Here is a 22,718-nt window from a genome sequence, read left to right as displayed (position 1 = left end):
ATCCATACCTCGTTCCTTCAGGCTTTCAATGTAGGCTTTCATGAATTCCTTCTCCAGCTCTTTTTCTTCAGCATCTTCATCCTCCAAGTCAGGCTGGGCTTTCTCCTCCTCGGATCCTAATGGGTTATCCAATAAATTGATGTATCTGTTATAAAGACAAAGCACTCCATAAGAACACTATGTGAACTAAGAGTCAAGACATACAGTATTATGCAAACAGAATGAACAACACTATCTCAGTGGCTATATTTGATCAATATTGTAGGATGTGAGAGGGATCTCTGCTTCACCTACCAGCTGGGATACCCGAACTATGAAGAGATCTATACAATTTATGAAGAACATAAATTGGTGAAAGTCTACATTAATTATCTTTCACTTTTTCTGTTTGTGGTTCAGATGTGGAGATAGACTATTTGTCAATCAAATACCCTAAACATGCTTGCTGCAGTAAACCAAATAATACAGTACAATTTATTAATAGCACGAGGATAATAGAAGATGGATATATGCAAATATATGTAGCTATATACTTATATAGATATGTAAATGAAGTACGACAACAAACATCACAAAATATAAATGTATGCTAGCTTATTTTATTTTTTTTTTTTGCTCCACTTGAAAAAGGCACATCACTTATGAATTCTGATCTTTCAATTAATGTGGCCAAGAAGAAATATGTTCTTTAGCTAGTTATTAAATTTCTAGCAACTACACCATAGAGGTGATGTTGATTTGCTCACAACTACTCTGCAATGGTTCCCCTTCAACCTACAGCTCCTGTGTGTGTGTGTGTGTGTCTGTGCATGCATGAAGCTGTTCTGAACTTTCCTACCGAATTTATGAAGAGAAACTGATAACAGCCAAAAACATATCTTCACAAAAGTTATTACTTTTCAGTTACAGTAATACCAATAACCAGAATACATTAGCTGGCTTTATCATAACTGCTGATTTCTAGTCAATAGTTCTTCCAATCTAATCAGGCATACTTCTAATTTGATTCCTGTTGACTTTGGATGTAGGTGATGCTTTATTCCCGTCCTTCTGAGCCTGTTTTCTTCTGGTAATATGGAAGGATATTTCTTATTTTATTCAGGAGCTGTTTTACTTCTTCACCTTATTTGCACTTTTTGTTTTAAGATGGTACCACAGTTTTCTCCGAGGTGTCACAGCCAGGGTTCCACTTTTTCTAGCATACAATTTACATCTGCAGATTAGTCAGTGATCCGTCGACTCCTGACTTTAACAAGACCAACGCTTGGGTTTTGTATGGTCTCTTCATTGCTCATGCACCTTACTTTACTTTAGCCATTATGTGTCTACAATAAGTGCAGCCAGTTGATATGTTTGAACATTTAAAAACAAACCTCCTTTGAGTAGCTTCCACTGGAGGTGCACCAGCCATCAAAACATTGGAGGAGAACCAGCACATATGCTGTAGAAGCAGCACCTTTCAGTTTGTCTTGCAATGCCTTTGAATTTCCTAGATGACTCCTAGATTTATGTAAGTCTGATATTACTAACTGTTTGTTGTCACTGTGACCCTTATCGGGAAGCATTGGTTTAAATGCGGGAAGATATTTATACATCTTAGGTTATTATTGTACTTAATTGAGATTATGTGTGAATGTCTACACAGGACATGATGCATGGACATCACTTTAGTATTGAGCAAAGTGCTCAATGACCTTTCATTGTTTTAGAATTATATATTCTTCCTTATATTGCAAAATGGCAAGAAAACAGGGATAAGAGAAGAAGAAATATTGGGGTCAATGGAAGAAGTACTTCATTAAGCAGCTATTTAACTTGACAGGGTGTAAGTGTGACAAAACATTGAAGACATTGGCAGGACCAGTCAAAGCACTAATGTGCTGTTCTTCTCTTTTTTCTGCTGCTTTTTTAAATGGTCAGATATTTTTCAAATTTGTGAGGGCAGGAGGAGTTTACTATGTGATATGTTTCTGTGACAGATGCATAACTGTGTGATATTTTATAACAGTGAAGGGCATATGATGATGCAGCACCATTCTTGTGATTTATCTATACAATCAAAATGCCCATTTCATAGTCCTTTCTAGTTCTTTTAGATTTATTTCTATTGTCATTTTTGATTTACTGAAATGTTGGTCCACTATTTTACAGTATTTGCCTTGATTTTGACAAATCCTACTTTGCGTTTTTAGTTTGTTTTCACACAAACTCTACAGACAAAACATAAAGCCAATGCAGTACCATTTTAGAATACTGTATCACCAGAACATCTTAATAAAGAGGGTTATAAGTAGAGCACAAGTGCAATGTCAAGCCTGAAAAAGGGGTCTAGAAATACTGTCTAAAGTTAAGACCCATCACTCCATTTCATAAACTGTTTAGATCAGGTAAAGGAGAAGAGCTTTACACAGGAAAGGACATAAGACCAACATTAATATGCTTAAAAGTTAAAACAATTTCAAATATTACATTCATACATTTTCAATCTAAACACTTTTTATCCTACTAAAACACTTTAGTTAGAATCAGCATTCTTTTCACGTTGTGCTTTTCATAATGAGCCTTATTAAGAACTTCATTAAATTAAATTAAGTTAAAAAAATATACACATGGTGCAACATTCAGGTGTATTCCTGGGTCAATTTAACTCACATAAAAGTTGGAGCATTTAAATTAGTTTGGTTACTTCATCAGAGTCAGTTATCATATTTTTATTTATTAAATAGTTTTTGAAACAATAAGTTGTATTCAAAAATAACAGTGATAAGAAAATGTTATTACATATGTTAGTAGATTATGTTACTTTAAATAGCACTTTGCAATGTTATGTACTACTGCACAAGCAGGCTTATGGTGGCTCAATAGCTTTCATACACATACAGTCTCCTCCATAATGTTTGGGACAAAGACACATTTTTCTTTGTCTCACTCCTTTGCTCCACAGTTAAAAATTACAAATAAAGCAATCAGATGTGATCAAAGTGCACATATTCCAGAAATAAAAATGACACTTTTTATATAAAATACACAGGTTTATGTAACTGCTCTCTAGGTAAAGTTGAAACAGGAAACTGTTTTGTTTTTTTTTTGTAGTTGAAGTCTACAATATGTTTCTTTGTTTTAAGATAGATGAGTTTTCAGATTTGCCAGTGCTTTTCAGTGTAAAATCTTGAACTTTCAAAACTTTGTATAGTGCAATTTGTTTCAGATATCTCAATGAAAACTGAACTATTTTGACAGATTTTCTCGAAAAATCTGCGCCACATCTGAATAAAACTGGTCCACTTGGTGGCAAGTTGTTTTATACGGACAGGTAAACAGACACACAACATAGACTGACGTGACAATTGCAATAGATACTTCTCGCATTATATATGAGCGCACCTAAAAAGTCAGTAAGGGTGGAATTTATGGTAATACATATTGCTGTTTTACATTACTTGCTTGCCAGTAGGGGTCAGAATTCCTCCCTGTGCTCAAGACAGTTCATGCCACAGAATATTTAGTTACATTAAAACAGGGTGAGTGATTAAGGGTGCACATGACTTTGCTTGGTGTCCATCCTGGAATAGCTTTCTGCCTTGAACCTGCTACAACCAGGCCTGCTTGACTTTGAACAGAGATAAAGAGTAGATTTACAAACAAGATAAATAGATAATGAATACAGGAAAGCTGGGAAGGCTTTCGTTTTTAGAACTTAAATATTTGTTGTTTTTTAAAAATTATATTTCTTTTATAAGCAACTCAATTTAAAGTTGAAATGAGAAAATAAATGCATTACTCCTTCTTCAGTGCATGGCCAGAATGTAAATTAATAACCAAATATTACAATATTTATTCTCCACCCAGAACCTAACCCCATTTCTCAATAGGACCAATGCTTTAGTATCTGCAGTTTCCACCTCTGTGTAGTTTTGTAGGAATGTGGACAAGCGAGAATTGACTAAAAATGTTTTAGCAGAAGACTGCAACATCACAAAATATCAAAAAAGTGAAGGGGTCTAAATATTTTCTGAATTCACTGTACCTAAATTGTTGCTCAGAAATAAGCATTTTAGAATTTTTAAAATCCCTTAAAATGCTGAAGTGTTGCATGCTGAAAGCTCATTATAATTATGCAAAGAATTTTCAAAGTGTTTGGAATAATGCATATGTATAAAAAGAAGTACACTATTAATGTGAAAATGGAAAAAAGTGTAAGCTAAAGAACCTCTTTTCTTCATTACTGTGAACTATGTGTAAAAAATAAGTAATTAAAATGTTTTGCAAAATTATTCTGTTATAGAGTTAGAAACCAAATGTTGCTTGTAGTATGCTTTACAATTTTATCAGCAGTCCAATGCATTAACACAAAAGTAGGAAATAAACTATAAGAATTCAAATCAGTTAGATCTTTATTTTAGACTCCCAACCCTAACTGAATATGATCAGGCAAACTCACTTAGCAAGGCTGTCTCTCACAATACTGAAAAGAAAACATTTTAAGGGAAAATGTGAGTCACTTCCACAAAGCCAAGCAAATAATCATGAGCTAAAAATGCACCCCACTGCCTCTTCTTCCAGTCATAGCATACCATTTTCACTTCTCCCAGTCATTAAATGCAAGTTTTCTGTTTCACAGGGAAGTTCTTTCAAAATACCCACCTCTCATTTTCTCAGTCCAGACTTGCCATTCACACTAGGCACTGTTTTGTACAGCAACTGCTGCTTATCATGTCTGTGTACTGGAAATCCTCAATAAAATGAAGTATCCACTCTGTGGCCACTCGAAGAAGAAAAAGGGCTACATGCGTGTCCAGTAACCTTAGGGACTGTTCTTCTTGTTGTCAGCATCCTGTTCTTTAAAAAGACAGATTTTTGCTCTCATCTCAAAGATGTGTATGTTGGGTTAGATGAGGTTTTAAATAACCTCATATGAGTGAGTTTGCGTGTTTGTGTCTGCAATGATTGGCCATCTACCTAGGACTGAACACTGCTTCTGATGCAGCCAAAATGGATTCTGCTTCCAAGTCTGAATTGGATTGTACTTATTTGAAAACTACCCAAGTAAGTCTTAACATCAGAATTGTATTCAACTTTTTTGTTTTTGCTGAGATGAATAAAAACCTCTTTCTTTCCCGTTTAGAGTGGAATGCTGCAGCTGCTATCCTAGCGATCCACTGAAATTTGTACTGCAAGATCTGCAGTTCCCTTCCCTTCCAGGTTTAACAAACAAAATGTGTATTGGAAAAGACAACTGCAGTATTCAATTACCCAACTCATCAATTTATGTATGTTTGGCCTAAATAATATCTGTAATCAATATTTAAACCGAATGTGTGTCTTTGCCTTAGGCCTAGGTAAAATTAAACTGGATTTTGTGACTTAAAGTGCGCCACATCACTTTCATCCATTAGGCAAACATTCCCCTTAAATGTTTTACTTATATTAGTGTATTTTTATTGAGGGCTGATATCTTTAACTCACATACAGTTATTAAATAAGTGGCTAGTAAACGTATTCATTCTTAAACTTAAAATAATATTATTGTTGACTTGGTTTAGGTTTAGGTAGACTTTATTATCCCACAGGGAAATTTGTTTGCAGCAGGAAAGTACAAAAACAGAAAACAGATAAACAAAGATACAGCATTTGACAATCAATGTTATTGCATAAACACTCAAGATCAATACAAAGAAGAATAATTACTTTCAACATTTCTCAAAATGATAATGCACAATTTAAAATTTACCAGCATCTCTACAAGTAACAGAATTTAAAATGCTTATAGCACTAGGAATAAAATAGTTCTTAAATCTGTTGCTTTTTACCTTTGGAAACCTAACTCCACAGCCTGATGGCAAGAGCTGGAATTTATAAAAAAGGGGATAGCTACTGTCTGACAAAATTGAGTTGGCTTTCTTTCTAACCTGTTTGCAATACATTTCAATGATAGAGGTCTGCTGTGAACCAATAACTTTACTGCAAATTTTTATAATGTTGTTAAGATGATGTATATTCTTATTGCTGAGGTTGCCAAACCAACAGATGAAAGCAAATGTAGCAGTGGATTCAATAATTCAACTGAGTTTCCTAAGACAGAAAAATCGTGACTGTCCTATTTTACAGATTTGTGCTGTGTTAAGATCAAAGTTCAGTTTATTGTCAATTATTGTTCCCAGATATTTGTATTGCTCTACCCTTTTCCCACTCCTGGATGAGTGCAGTGGACTGTGTAGTGTAGCAATTGGTCTCTGTCTGGAAGGATTAACAGGGGTACCACGAGAAGGTTAAATGGTACTCTGTTATTCGACTGCAGAGTATTGCAAACCAGTATGTGCTAGGTCAACCCATGCAAACATGGTTGCCCCTGAGCTAAATAGTGCATGCCGAATCATCACCGGCACATTACAAACAACGTTCCTTCCTGCTTTATACAGGCTCACTGGGATCGCACATCCCCATATACGACGAGAAACTAGTTCAAGAGCAGAAAGGTTTGAGCAACTGATGGACTCCTGATACTCACTTCAACATCACCAGGAGGTAAATCACCGACTACCTTCTCATCAGAGCTTCGCCACAGTGGAACCCCTTAATCCAAAGCAGCCCACAACACATAGGCTGAAGAGGTGTTGAGAGACTGACCGTAGCCCTCCCAAAGAAGCTTTTCCTACACCTCAAGAACATCTACCTAAAAGAACATCCCTCTCTAGGAAAGACTGGGTCACGCTTAACCGATCTAGGTCAAAGGTGGGCAAAATAAGGGACAACCTATTTAGATGGGGCCTCACAACAAGCGCTGAATGTCCCTGTGGTGAGCCCACCCAAACAATGGACCACATTCTCCATGAATGTTCCAGAGGCCCTACATGCACCGATGAAGATTTTAAGGATGCTAATGACACTGCTCTTATCTGGAAACGGCAGTGGCGTGATAAGATATGATGATGATGATGATTGCTCTACCATCTCCACTGTCTCCCCTTTAATTAAAGTTGTGACAATGGATAGTGGGCACCTGAAATCTACAACTATATCTTTTGTCTCAGAAATATTAAGTCATAAATTAGAGTGATCCCACCATTGTACAAACTCATTGACAATAGGTTCATGGTGGTCTTCCTTATCTTGTAGAAGACTCACGATGACAGTGTCGTCTCCATATTTCAGGGTATGCCTATCTTTGTGTAAACTCCTGCAGTCATTTGTATACAGGATAAACAAAAGAGGAAATAAACAACAACCGTGCAGAGTGCCCACAGATGTACTTAGGCTAGCAGAGGACTGGCCATTAACAATCACTCTTTGTGTTTTGTTTGTTAAAAAGTCCAGAATCCAACCCACCATGTTAGGGTCCAAACAAAATTGATCAATTAGTTTGTCAACTAAAATGTGGAGCTGGATCATATTAAAAAGCAGAAAAATAGTCTATAAACAGAAATCTTGGATGGTTTCTTTACTATAGACTAGTGGGCTTTACATCCCACACCATGAAGACCTTTGACAGGCTGGTCCTGGCCTATATGAGCCCTTTTGTGAAAGACTACCTGGTCCACTGAAATTTACCTATCAAACAAAGACTGGAGTTAAAGACCTATGTTAATTACCTATCTGCTCCACAAGGCTTTTTCCCACTTGGACAATGCTGGCAGCATTGTGAGGAATATGTTTTTTTGATTTCACCAGTGCCTTCAGTGCCAGCCAGCCATCCTTGTTAAGAGGTAAGCGCAGAGATATGCAGTTGGATGAGCCTATGGTGTCCCGTCTAACGCACTGGCTCATGGACTGTGTCTCTAAATATGAATAATATCAACACTGGAGCACCAGTGACAATTCTGTCTCATTTTCTCTTCACCGTGTACTTTCAGACTATAAATATAACACCAGTACATGTCAGTGGTAGAAAACTTTCTGAAGATTCTGCATTTGGTGTACTGACAAGGGGAATGAGACACAGTATAGGAGTCAGGTGGAGAACTTTGTTTTTTGGTACAACTTAACATTAGCAAAACCAAGGAAATGTTTATCGACTTTCACTGCACCAAACAGCTTCTGGTTAATTTTCAAAGAGTGGATGTGGAGGTGATGCATTGCAAGCACTTTGGCATCCACATCAATGACATACTGGCCTGGTTTTGTAAAACAGAGGAACTATAGTATTTAAACAAGGGCAGAGCAGACTCTTTTTTCTTAGGAGACCATGTTCTCTTAATGTGGGAAGTGACTTGTCTTTTTGTGTAATGCAAAACAAGTGCAATCAACCTTTACCTAACTTATCAAAGCTTGCATAGTGGCAAGTAATTTGTCTTGCACCAAACTTGTTAAATGTTCTGTGCTAAGCTAGAATAAAAACTTCTGTGTTAACATATGATGTTCACAAAACGATAGTATGTGGAACAAATCAGTGTATGATGTGTTTTTATATTATATTGTAACTTTTGCTTATAATTTTTTAGCTTATGTAATTAGACATATATAAACAAAAGACCTGTGTGTGTGTATGAGTATGGAGCAGTCCACTCTGCTCAAGCTCAACTACAGCAACTAGATGGTGCATGCATGCACTTTTAAATTTTTCAGTGCTTGCATGCACCTCAGTTCTCACTGTGTGTGTATGTATGTGTGTGCGTGTGTATCTGTGTGTGTATGGAGCAGTCCACTCTGCTAATGCTCAACCACAGCCACAGGAGTTGATGTGAATTCTACAGAAGATGCAGAAGCTTAAATAAGTGTGACTTTTGCCACTTGCATGAACCTCAGTTCTCATTCAGCCCAAGCAGAAAACCCAACTTTGTGGTATATGCACATTGTACGGTCACACAATGAACTACCATACATTTACCTGAGACAGGTTCCAGCCTGTCCCGCTCAATTTGTGCCACAGCTGCACTCGACTACACATCTGTCTTAGAAAAGATACAACCTGTCCCAGCCCACTTAGATGACACTTCTGCAAGTTCACCAATATAGTAAAACTACTAGGGAGTCTTCAGGTTGTTTTTTGTCCTGAACACCACATGCAGCTACACTCACCTAAAGGATAATTAGAAACACCATACTAATACAGTGTTTGACCCCCTTTCGCCTTCAGAACTGCCTTAATTCTACGTGGCATTGCTTCAACAAGGTGCTAAAAGCATTCTTTAGAAATGTTGGCTCATATTGATAGGATAGCATCTTGCAGTTGATGGAGATTTGTGGGATGGACATCCAGGGCACGAAGCTCCCGTTCCACCACATCCCAAAGATGCTCTATTGGGTTGAGATCTGGTGACTGTGGGGGCCATTTTAGTACAGTGAACTCATTGTCATGTTCAAGAAACCATTTTGATATGATTCGAGCTTTGTGACATGGTGCATTATCCTGCTGGAAGTAGCCATCAAAGGATGGGTACATGGTGGTCATGAAGGGATGGACATGGTCAGACACAATGTTCAGGTAGCCCATGGCATTTAACCGATGCCCAACTGGCACTAAGGGGCCTAAAGTGTGCCAAGAAAACATCCCCCACACCATTACACCACCACCACCAGCCTGCACAGTGGTAACAAGGCATGATGGATACATGTTCTCATTCTGTTTACGCCAAATTCCGACTCTACCATTTGAATGTCTCAACAGAAATCGAGACTCATCAGACCAGGCAACATTTTTCCAGTCTTCAACTGTCCAATTTTGGTGAGCTTGTGCAAATTGTAGCCTCTTTTTCCTATTTGTAGTGGATATGAGTGGTACCCGGTGGGGTCTTCTGCTGTTGTAGCCCATCCGCCTCAAGGTTGTGCATGTTGTGGCTTCACAAATGCTTTGCTGCATACCTTGGTTGTAACGAGTGGTTATTTCAGTCAAAGTTGCTTTTCTATCAGCTTGAATCAGTCGGTCCATTCTCCTCTGACCTCTAGCATCAACAAGGCATTTTCGCCCACAGGACTGCCGCATACTGGATGTTTTTCCTTTTTCACACCATTTTTTTGTAAACCCTAGAAATGGTTGTGCGTGAAAATCCCAGTAACTGAGCAGATTGTGAAATACTCAGACCGGCCCGTCTGGCACCAACAACCATGCCACGCTCAAAATTGCTTAAATCACCTTTCTTTCCCATTCTGACATTCAGTTTGGAGTTCAGGAGATTGTCTTGACCAGGACCACACCCCTAAATGCATTGAAGCAACTGCCATGTGATTGGTTGATTAGATAATTGCATTAATGAGAAATTGAACAGGTGTTCCTAATAATCCTTTAGGTGAGTGTAGTATGTTAATATTTTTCAAACACGCTTAATCCAGTTTTAGCCTGAGGTGGGCCGAAGCCTATGTCAGGGTAACAGTCTCAGTTTTGTAACCAGCCTTGGATACAGTGCCAGTCAATCACAGGGCACAGTTACAATACCATCCATCCATTTTCAAGCCCATCTAACCTGAGCAGAATCATGAGCTGTAGCCTATCCCAGCAAGCATCTGGCACAAGGCAGGAACAGTTTCTATACAGGACAGCAGTCCATTGTAGTGTAAAGACACACGTAGAACACACTAGGACTAATTTAGCAAAGTTCACCAAACCTGTATGTCTGCAGACTGTGGGAGGAAACAAGAGCACCCTGAGGAAGCAAAGATGGACACATGGAGAACATGCAAATTCCACCCAGGAAGCACCTGGGATGTGAAAACTAGCCTACTTGTTGTGAGCCAGCAGCACTACCACTGTGCTATCTTTCTGCCCCAGTTACTTTACCACAGGGCCAATTTAGAATGGTCAGGTAATCTAATCTGCATTTTGTCTGGGATGTTGGACTAAAACCAGAGTACTTTGAGGAAATTTGACATAGACAAAAGGATTCATTTATCTACTGTACTATACTATATCTGTCTGTGTGAAGGTTGAATGTTCTGCATACACTTGTGGTATAATCCTGTTTGCTTCCTTATGCCAAAAATGTAAATTTAAGATTGACTGGTAACTCTAAATGCACTCTCTGAAGTGGAATGGTGTTCCATCCAGAGTTACAGTAGTTCTTGCCTTGCATTGACACTACAAGATAGTTTCACATTCTCATGAGGCTGGAATAAGCAGATTCAAAAAATAGAATGATAAACATATGTACAGTATAACATAATATTGAAACTAAAATTGAACAAGGATAGTTATGATAATATACTTATTTAACTTTATGTTACGATTTCCTTTGTAAAGCCATGAGAAGGCCAGATGTAACTGTTCCTTGATTTCTACAGAAGGTCCAACACTTTAACACATCATTCCCTTTAAGTGGCTCTTGTTACTGCATAAGGAGTGGATAAGAAGAAGAAATTTAAACATAGACTAGCATACATACAGAGAATGTAGAGTCATTATTTGATCTAACAGCAGGATAATATTAGAACTTATAGAGAAATGACCTCCCATCATGAATAGAACATACACATTCTACACAAAATGCTCTCCAACCCAAAATCAAACAAGTGGACTCTAGCTGCTTTGAAATTGAATTAAAACTAGACAAATCCCCCATTTCCTACACAGCATCCCTAACGGGAACATTTTAACATTAATTTAAACAGAATGCCTTTCATATATTTTTTGTATTTGCCATGAATTACCAGCCTCGAACTACAGCATTTTAATTTTATTCTGCATTTTGTAATGCCTTCTATTTTCCAAAAAAAAGAAGAAATAGCTTTACAAGTACAGAGAGACCTTAATGAAAGTGGAAAGAGAATAGTGGTAAGAAGTAAAAGCGCCAAGGCTGAATAAAAAAGTGAAAATTAGCAAGCTTCCCACTGTGTTGAAAACCTGGTGATGATTTAAAAGTGGCAAAAAAGTAAGAGGTGGAAATTTAATATTGCTAGTCAAAGCTAACCGAGAGACGGAGATTTTAAATTCAGGCTCTTTGATGTGCCGCTTTTGCATTTTCTTTTTTTCCTCAATCTCCCCATACGTGTCCAGTCTCACAACAGGATGTTGAATTAGTTAACACCAATTATAACAGATGTGGTTTTGTGGTAATGTGGACAAGGGGATTAAAATTAATATTATGATATTATATTAGGCTACAAATAGGAAATATAGGATAATGACTTTCAGACCCTCTGAGTGATGGAGGCTGGACTCACTACCTTATCAGATAACTTTCTATTTTTAATATGAGAAAGGCCAGGTTCTATTACATAGTTTTCAATTGAGTCTGACCTTTGTTAGGCTAATATCACTGACTCAGACTGACAGTAGCCTTTTGATCTCAGTAAAGTAATGACCTTTCTTATAGAATACGCTGGTCAGTGTCTGAGATCTTTCAAGAGGCTAATGGACGCTTTTTTAAATGCATTGTCAAAATAGGAAAAAAACACTCCCTTTTAATAATTCTCAGTTTGGTATTGTGGTATAAAAAAGGGGCGAAGGTTGAGGATTTTTTTAAACAATTACAAAATATAAGACCTTAGTGAATTCATATTTATGTACATTGTAATTCCTAGTTTTGTTTTCACAAAATAATTTCTACAAGTCAGTAACACTTTCTGTTTTATCTTTCCATTTTCAAATACATGTCATCATCCTGAAGGTTACCATAACCTGAGCTGGAAAGACCACCAAGGTGGCCTGACATAAGCATGTGGGGCAAAAGTGCACCAACAAAAGCCTGCAGTGACAAAAGCGTGGTGGAATAATATATATATATATATATATAAATACTTTTAAAAACCTCACTTATATTAAGTTAAAAAATGTACTAAAAAGTAAAAAATAAGTCTCTCATACATCACTTGTAAAAAAAATAAATGCATGGGCGCTTTTTGAATGATGAAAAGTGCCCACGCTTTTATTTTACAAGCGATGTATGAAAGATTTATTTTTTACTTTTTAGTACACTTTTTAACATAATATTAACATGTCTTTTAAAAAGTATTTTTTATATACAGTGGTGTAAAAAACTATTTGCCCCCTTCCTGATTTCTTATTCTTTTGCATGTTTGTCACACAAAATGTTTCTGATCATCAAACACATTTAATCATTAGTCAAATGTAACACAAGTAAACACAAAATGCAGTTTTTAAATGATGGTTTTTATTATTTAGGGAGAAAAAAAATCCAAACCTACATGGCCCTGTGTGAAAAGTAATTGCCCCTTGTTAAAAATAACCTAACTGTGGTGTATCACACCTGAGTTCAATTTCCGTAGCCACCCCCAGGCCTGATTACTGCCACACCTGTTTCAATCAAGAAATCACTTAAATAGTAGCTGCCTGACTCAGAGAAGTAGACCAAAAGCACCTCAAAAGCTAGACATCATGCCAAGATCCAAAGAAATTCAGGAACAAATGAGAACAGAAGTAATTGAGATCTATCAGTCTGGTAAAGGTTATAAAGCCATTTCTAAAGCTTTGGGACTCCAGCGAACCACAGTGAGAGCCATTATCCACAAATGGCAAAAACATGGAACAGTGGTGAACCTTCCCAGGAGTGGCCGGCCGACCAAAATTACTCCAAGAGCGCAGAGACGACTCATCCGAGAGGTCACAAAAGACCTCAGGACAACATCTAAAGAACTGCAGGCCTCACTTGCCTCAATTAAGGTCAGTGTTCACGACTCCACCATAAGAAAGAGACTGGGCAAAAACGGCCTTCATGTCAGATTTCCAAGATGCAAATCACTGTTAAGCAAAAAGAACATTAGGGCTCGTCTCAATTTTGCTAAGAAACATCTCAATGATTGCCAAGACTTTTGGGAAAATACCTTGTGGACTGATGAGACAAAAGTTGAACTTTTTGGAAGGCAAATGTCTTGTTACATCTGGCGTAAAAGGAACACAGCATTTCAGAAAAAGAACATCATACCAACAGTAAAATATGGTGGTGGTAGTGTGATGGCCTGGGGTTGTTTTGCTGCTTCAGGACCCGGAAGGCTTGCTGTGATAGATGGAACCATGAATTCTATTGTCTACCAAAAAATCCTGAAGGAGAATGTCCGGCCATCTGTTCGTCAACTCAAGCTGAAGCGATCTTGGGTGCTGCAACAGGACAATGACCCAAAACACACCAGCAAATCCACCTCTGAATGGCTGAAGAAAAACAAAACGAAGACTTTGGAGTGGCCTAGTCAAAGTCCTGACCTGAATCCAATTCAGATGCTGTGGCATGACCTTAAAAAGGCGGTTCATGCTAGAAAACCCTCAAATAAAGCTGAATTACAACAATTCTGCAAAGATGAGTGGGCCAAAATTCCTCCAGAGCGCTGTAAAAGACTCATTGCAAGTTATCGCAAACGCTTGATTGCAGTTATTGCTGCTAAGGGTGGCCCAACCAGTTATTAGGTTCAGGGGGCAATTACTTTTTCACACAGGGCCATGTAGGTTTGGATTTTTTTTCTTCCTAAATAATTAAAACCATCATTTAAAAACTGCATTTTGTGTTTACTTGTGTTATATTTGACTAATGGTTAAATGTGTTTGATGATCAGAAACATTTTGTGTGACAAACATGCAAAAGAATAAGAAATCATATTCACTGAAATCACCACAGGGAATCACCACTGTTCCATGTTTTTGCCATTTGTTGATAATGGCTCTCACTGTGGTTCGCTGGGGTCCCAAAGCTTTAGAAATGGCTTTGTAACCTTTACCAGACTGATAGATCTAAATTACTTCTGTTCTCATTTGTTCCTGAATTTCTTTGGATCTTGGCATGATGTCTAGCTTTTGAGGTGCTTTTGGTCTACTTCTCTGTGTCAGGCAGCTCCTATTTAAGTGATTTCTTGATTGAAACAGGTGTGGCAGTAATCAGGCCTGGGGTGGGCTACGGAAATTGAACTCAGGTGTGATACACCACAGTTAGGTTATTTTTAACAAGGGGCAATTACTTTTCACACAGGGCCATGTAGGTTTGGATTTTTTCTCCCCAAATAATAAAAACCATCATTTAAAAACTGCATTTTGTGTTTACTTGTGTTATATTTGACTAATGGTTAAATGTGTTTGATGATCAGAAACATTTTGTGTGACAAGCAGGCAAAAGAATAAGAAATCAGGAAGGGGGAAATAGTTTTTCACACCACTGTATATATATATATATATATTACTAGCAAAATACCTGCTTCGCAGCGGAGAAGTAGTGTGTTAAAGAAGCAATGAAAAGAAAAGGAAACATTTTGAAAATAACGTAACATGATTGTCAATGTAATTGTTTTGTCACTGTTGTGAGTGATGAGTGTTGTTGTCATATATATATATATATATTTACACACACATACATAAACAAATACATATATATATACATACATACACACACAAATACATATATATATACATACATACACACACACATATATAAACATATATATACATATACATACATATCTACATATATACACACACAGCTATTTCAGATCAGTGCAATACGCTGCTTGTTAAAACGGATAACTCCGTTGCTCTTACGTGCAAGTCTGCGTGGATATTATGAACTATCGTATTTGTTCAAGTTCTATTTAAATTTTAAATAGAAGGAATTTTTATTTAGTCGACAGAAATATCTTTGGTAGGAATGGTAAAACAGACAGGAATATTATTCGTGAATAAATCAACTCAAACCTTAAACAACTTATAATATTTTGCTCTCCATAAAAATTTATCCTGTCTAAATTATACAAGTTAGAAATAAAGTAAACGTTAAAAGAACAAACATTCACATTTCTTTACTCTTATGTAATTTTATATAAAAATAAACTTAGATTTTAAATATCCCAAAAGATTTTGCTCTCCATAAAAATATATCCTGTCAAAATTATACAAATTCAAATATGAACATGCTGCATAACAAAACCTAGAAATATAAATAAAATGTGTTCCTTTCAGCAATAACAAATCAAATCATTCAGTTGTCTTTGCTCATATGTCATTTTAGAGCTGGACGCCTGGCATCTTTTTGGCCACAGGTTCGTTTCTGTTTGGTGTGAGGTTCTGTGTTGTGGAGATTCTCAGGATGGATTGCAGGTGCTCATCAGTGAGGCGACTCCTGTGTGCTGTTTTGTTAGTCTTTATCACTGAGAAGAGCTTCTCACACAGATATGTGCTACCAAACATGCACAAGGTTCGAGCCGCATGTAGACGGACGTTTTTTGTTCTTCAAAGTCACCAAAGCGGCGTGCAAACTCAGTGCGCTCAGTTTATCAGCAAAGTGCGTGTTTGGGAACACCGTAGTGACGACTTGGTTTAACATTACTTGGCAACAGGGAAAGTGGGGCAAGTGCACTGGTGCATTTGTGTCTCCCATAAAAGCAGCTTCACTTGAAATCACTTTGTGATTGTGCACGGTTAAAACGTCCGCTGAAGTGTCAGATTCTTATTTAATTATGCTGCTTTCTGTATCTTCTGCATTGCATTCAGGTTACCCTGATGTTTTGTCTCATAGTGCCGTCTTAGATTAAATTCTGTAATTACAGCCACATTAGCTCCACAAATGAGACACACGGGTTCAGTAAACATATACTCAGCCTCCCATCGGTTTTAAAGGCTCTATTTTCAGAATCAACTTTTCTCTTCAGCATCGTGTGAGCTAGCTTCGCAATAACTTGATTAACTCGGTAAGTGTTGGCAAGGCAGCTGAAGCGCTGCATTATGGGATCTGTAGTTTATTGTGTTACCAGCGCTTCATATACCGGGCTTTAATAACAATAATACAGTATATAAAATGATCTCGGGCGGATATAATTACACGGGCGGATGTGGCCCGGCCCTTGAGTTTGACACATATGGACTAAATAGAACTTGAAAAGATATATTTTTCAAATGTGATCGCGCAATTCAGATAGAGTTGACGCGACTACAGCCTGCATGCCTCAATAAGTCATCCTCCCTGCTCTTACTTTTTACCGTTCATCTAATGAATACACTGAGTATGGCTTTACCAAAACAATCATTGATGGTAATAAAGTATCCATTATTCGAGTATGTAGATCGGGTTATATATATATACATATATATATATATATACCAGCGTATCGCAGGAGAGAAGTAGTGTGTTAAAAAGCTAGAAAAGAAAAGGGAACATTTTAAAAATAACGTAACATGACTGTCAATATACAGTATTTGTTTTGTGAGTGTTACTGAGTGTTGCTGTCATCAAGGATTTGATTATCATTATTTCTTTCAATCAGGTTCGTATTTGTAGGATGTGTTGTGTTCAAGTTACATTCCGTGTTTGTCAATCGTTGTAAAGATGACAGGTTTCATTCATCGATTCGTTTCTTACTGCATCAATAAACAGCTCGTCTTCTTCTTTATCTGAGACCTGACACACTGCATGCACGGTTTTTTACACTGTCTTCCTTTAGCGGGACATTGACTTTTTCCAACGTGTGCTTTGTTTTGGATTTATGAATATGCTTGTATGTATCAGACGCTTCATATTTTTGCTGCCTTTTCAATTGTGTAATTCGGTTTTGTTCAGCTCTTTGGAACTGTTGCTTTTATCTGTGCACTCGTCCAGTTCACGTGAGCCGCTCGGTGTACATGCATCGAAGGTTCCCAGCTGTGCTGGTGCCATCTCGTGCTATGTCCATGGCTGTATTTAATGTTACCTTAGTCCTGGCACTTAAAACTTTCTCTCGCAGTTTCGCTGAGTTTGTACCAAACACCACCCTGACCATCTCATCTTCCTCTGCATAAGCACAGTCCTTAACCCGTGAATATTTAGTGGGAGTTTGCTATTGGATTGCCGCTGACGGACGGCCTTATATGGGCAGGCACTAAATTACAAACGCCAGCGGAGCCTGTCTATGAACTTAATTTAAAGTGTAGGTTTACATCGTGCTTTGTTTGAAGTAGCAGAACTCATGAATATGGTTGTATATGTCACTCGCTTCTTATTGTTTCGCTGCCTTCTCAATTATATAATGCATGTTTTCTTCAGCGCTTTTTTTTAGGTCTTCCTGGTTTTCTATGTACTGCGTGATTACGTGAAGGCGTGATGATGTCACACGAAACTCCGCCCCACGGCGTTGAAGCTCATCTCCATTACAGTAAATGGAGAAAACTGCTTCCAGTTATGACCATTACGCGTAGAATTTCGATATAAAACCTGCCCAACTTTTGTAAGGAAGCTGTAAGGAATGAACCTGCCAAATTTCAGCCTTCCACCCACACGGGAAATTGGAGAATTAGTGATGAGTCAGTGAGTGAGTGAGTGAGTGAGTGAGTGAGTGAGTGAGTGAGTGAGTGAGTGAGTGAGTGAGGGCTTTGCCTTTTATTAGTATAGATATATATATATACCCGCGCTTCACAGCAGAGAAGTAGTGTGTTAAAGAAGTTATGAAAAAGGAAAGGGAACATTTTAAAAATAACGTAACATGATTGTCAATATACAGTAATTGTTTTGTGAGTGTTATGAGTGTTGCTGTCATCAAAGATTTGATTATCATCTCTTTTAATCAGGTTCGTATTTGTAGAATGTGTTGTGTTCAAGTTACATTCCATGTTTGTCAATCGTTGTAAAGATAACAGGTTTCATTCATCGATTCGTTTCTTACTGCATCAATAAACAGCTTGTCTTCCTCTTTATCTGAGACGTGACACACTGCATGCACTGTTTTTTTTTTTACACTGTCTTCCTTTAGCGGGACATTCACTTTTTCCACCGTGTGCTTTGATTCCGCAGTAGCTGCACTTATGAATATGCTTGTATGTATCAGACGCTTCATATTTTTTTGCTGTCTTCTCAATTGTGTAATTCAGTTTTTGTTCAGCACTCTTTGGAACTGTTACTTTTTGTCTGTGCACTGCGTCAGTTCACGTGAGCCTCTCAGTGTTCATGCATCAAAGGTTCCCAGCTGTGCTGGTGCCATCTTGTGCGATGTCCACGGCTGTATTTAATGTTAGCTAAGACCCGGCACTTAAAAATTTCTCTCGCAGTTTCGCTGAGTTTGTGCCAAACACCACCCTGACCATCTCATCTTCGTCTGCATAAGCACAGTCCTTCACCCGTAAATATTTAGCGGCAGTGTTTATATTGGATTGCCGCTGACGGACGGCCTTATATGGGCAGGCACTAAATTACGTGGGAGGCGTAACTCCCACGGCCATCAAGCCAAAGTCTATTATAGTATATGGAAGAAAAAATAGGTTCCAGTTATGACCATTACGCGTAGAATTTCGAAATGAAACCTGCCCAACTTTTGTAAGTAAACTGTAAGGAATGAGCCTGCCAAATTTCAGCCTTCTACCTACATGGGAAGTTGGAGAATTAGTGATGAGTCAGTCTGTGAGTGAGTGAGTGAGTGAGTGAGTCAGTGAGGCCTTTTCATTTATTTGTATAGATAATTTAGTAATCAATCTTTTAACACTTCCTTTAATATTTCTATCTGTTACTAGCACCATCTATTGGTGAAATCTTGAACTGTTCTTCATATGAAAATTTCATTTCTTAATTAACATTAGGATATAGCAGGTTGGATAATGGATGGATAATTAACATGGATTAATTCATCAATTAGTGAAACTGATTATTGGTTCATGTATTGTCATCAGAAGTGAGTAAGTGTGCAAAATTTCAAGTCATTTGGACAATAGGAAATGGGTTAAATATCGATTACAAGATTTGTACCAGACAACAAACAAGTGAAGTTAATATCAGCGTGGTAAAAAAGGAGCGCAGTGACAAATATGCGCTACTAGTTCTACAATAGAGTTTCAAGTTCTTTATGCAGGATTAGAACTCCAGTTGGACACGTGTCAGCTTTATAGTAGCTAACATATTAATAAAACACACACACTGTCTGCAAATATCAATTGGCTTAAGCATTGCAGAGCATATAACATGATTTAAGCTTTCACATAAACTAGACTTGAACATCAAGCTATGAAAATGGAGAGTGCCAGTGCAGCTCCAGAGTGTACATATGTTACAGGTATATCAGAGCTGTCTGTCGGACTGTTTTCTAATCCCTTTCCAACACATACTCTGACTGCTCACATCAGCTGCCTGGTCATTATGATTATTAATGTAGGCATGTGCTGTTGACATGAACACACAACTTTGTTTACTTAAAGTGACGTTTCGGCTTTAGATCTTTTTATTTTCACTTTGGTTTATTGAAGAGTTTATACGGAAACTGCGTCCCATGCAGTAAGATCTTGTTCATGATGAACACACATACATCAAAAATATATGATCACAGTAACACATCTGTAGTTCAGAGCTCCTAAAATTAAATAAGGATAAACAAAATGTGTTTTTTTCATACTTCAGCATATTGTATTTAGAAGCATAACTCATATGCAGATATCAAATGTGCCGTATTTAACTGCCCTATCAATGTAGGGTTAAACAAGCTGCACAAAGCCTGTTGCAGCTACAAAGTCATATGGCAAATGTTTTCACGCACAGGTTCAAGGCAGATCGCTTTTTTCATTGTTTAATACTATCAGAGAGAATATTTTGCTCCTCCCTAAAACACAATTTGATTTGGATGGGGAATAATGCAGATCATCCGGCTCCTTTCCTTCTGAGCACCTGCTTCATTTATTTGACTTCCCTGGATTATACTGGTCATACTGGTCAGTTTTAGAATGCCCTTTGCATATCTGCTTGTTCTGTTTTATAAATATGCATTGAATATTTTGTGTTCAGAATTTAAATTCTAAATATAAAAGCATAAATATTGGATTTTAATAAGTAAACATGACATTTCATGACATAATATTTTTGTTCATATTCAAAGCAGTAACATTTTAAAAAAGTTGTATTGCACATTATAAGTAATTTCGCATCCCCCATTTCTCAAAGCTGCCCACCAATTCTTATCCAGTGAAATGTTTTTTTACCCACAACTTCCAGGTTGATTCCTGCAGGATCCAAGTCCAATCCTCTAAATGCGCATCTTTATTCACCGTATATAATATAATGATATAAGGATGTGTGTTGTGCTTTAAATTTCTAAAAATTAATAATTACTACATAATTGTAACAATTACGCTTCCTATCTAAGGTGCAGCTGGAAAGATGCCATATATTAAAGCTGGAGTTTCAGTGAGAGTTGCACGTTTTAAGATTTCTGGAGTCAGTGGCCAAAAGCTTTTGCGTATGCAGTACACATATACTGTAAATGCAGTATTAATTGTGATATACAAGCTTCTCGTCAATTGTGATTTTATTGCTGAAGAGATTGTATTGTTTACTGAAAAAAACTCATTTTTTTTATAAAAATAATATAAATGAAATTAACAAAATGGCAAAAGAAACAATAAATAAAGAGAAAACAAAAAGTTATAGTGTAATTATACTGTACAATTTTTTCCACATTATGTGAAATCATAAGGAAAAATGCGGCCCCGTACATATGCTGGTATCATTTGCTGCAGACAGCGATTAAGCTGGACATATCTTAATTTAGATGTCTCTTATTTGGGTAGGAATGTACTCACAATCTTCTAAAAAGCAGCATCAATACAAAGCACAAAATGTAACACTAACATCATTTCAACATGCAGGTGAACCTTTTGGTCAGCTTTGTAAGCAACCACTTCTTAAAATCCCACTAACTGTGCACTTTGTCGCTGTTGTATTTTTGCTGTGTGTTTGTGAACACCTTTGGCCAGGTGTGTTTGTTGGCACTCATTTGACGCAAATGCCTACCAGTGGGACAACACCAACTCCTCACAGTCAGGTAGGTTGAGTCACAGGTCAACCTACAACATGGCTTGAGTGGGTGGAAAGAAGTGTATGTATACATGAAGAGAATGTTCAAACTAGACTCAGATAGCACACTGCCTTCTAGTGATGAAATTATGTGTATCAATTAACATTTCTTCAAAGTATTACCTTGCACTTTAGGAAAAGAAACTAAAAACGGAAAACAATTCTGGGTAGCTCCCTTCCGTAGCTTAATTAATATTCCTCCCTTAACATATTACAATCATCCATTGCTTCAGAATGTCACATTTTCCTTTCATTGTCTTGACATACAAGTAGTGTCTAATTTCACCCTTAATGTTGTAGTTGCCAATATTTATTTCCCTTATCTTTTGTACACATCACCAACTTGGATCTTCTTCTGAATCTCCATTCCCCCCTCCCACCACTTTCTGCACTTTTTGGAGCTTCTTCTCTCCTTCCTGTCAATGGCACATCTCACATTATAGAATTAGCATGTCGATGCCACCCACTTGTACTACTGCCCTTCATGTGTGCAATAATCTGACATGCCAATTAAAACCTACATGAGAAAACTGACACGACAAAAAGTAGCTTGAGACATCTGATAACCTTACATTTGCAGTTGTATCAGTTGGGATGGTGATCTGTATTGTCACCATAGTATCTATATGGTCACTCTCACATTCTATCAATGGTAAAAGATTATTTTATCTTAAAGTACAATTAAAACATTCAAATATTAAACTTTATAACTGTTACTTTGAAATAGCACTTATCTGTTAGCAATGCTCAGTTCATCTAAAAAGGTTATTGAATTTAAATTAAAAATAGCATAATACCTGTAATGAACTGGCACCTAATCCAGAGTTTGTTTTCTGTGCTGCCAGTTTGGTTAAAATCTCCTGTTTAACTGAATTAGATTAAGTAACCCAAAAAATGGAAACATACTTGTAAGTTTTTAAAATCACTAAAAGTAATGTAGGTCTGGGTTAAAATAATATTAACAAAAAATCAATACCTTCGTAATAAATTCTAACAGTGTGTCTCAACTTCAAAACAGTCACAAAACATATGAAAACTTAAACGACTTTTGACCAG

General features: G+C 37.2%; 1 protein-coding gene across 1 annotated transcript in view; it reads right to left on the bottom strand.

Annotated features, from left to right (window-relative positions):
- lrrc2 (leucine rich repeat containing 2) overlaps window positions 1-22,718 on the bottom strand; it is a 130,928-nt gene that overhangs the window by 7,538 nt on the left and 100,672 nt on the right. Inside the window, exon 8 of the mRNA XM_039759434.1 lies at window positions 9-145. Coding sequence (XP_039615368.1) covers window positions 9-145 — 137 coding nt within the window. The remainder of the gene's footprint in view (window positions 1-8; window positions 146-22,718) is intronic.

The sequence above is a fragment of the Polypterus senegalus genome, chromosome 7 (genome assembly GCF_016835505.1).
Source record: "Polypterus senegalus isolate Bchr_013 chromosome 7, ASM1683550v1, whole genome shotgun sequence".
Classification (NCBI taxonomy): domain Eukaryota; kingdom Metazoa; phylum Chordata; class Cladistia; order Polypteriformes; family Polypteridae; genus Polypterus; species Polypterus senegalus.
This window is presented reverse-complemented; position numbering and strand designations above follow the sequence as displayed.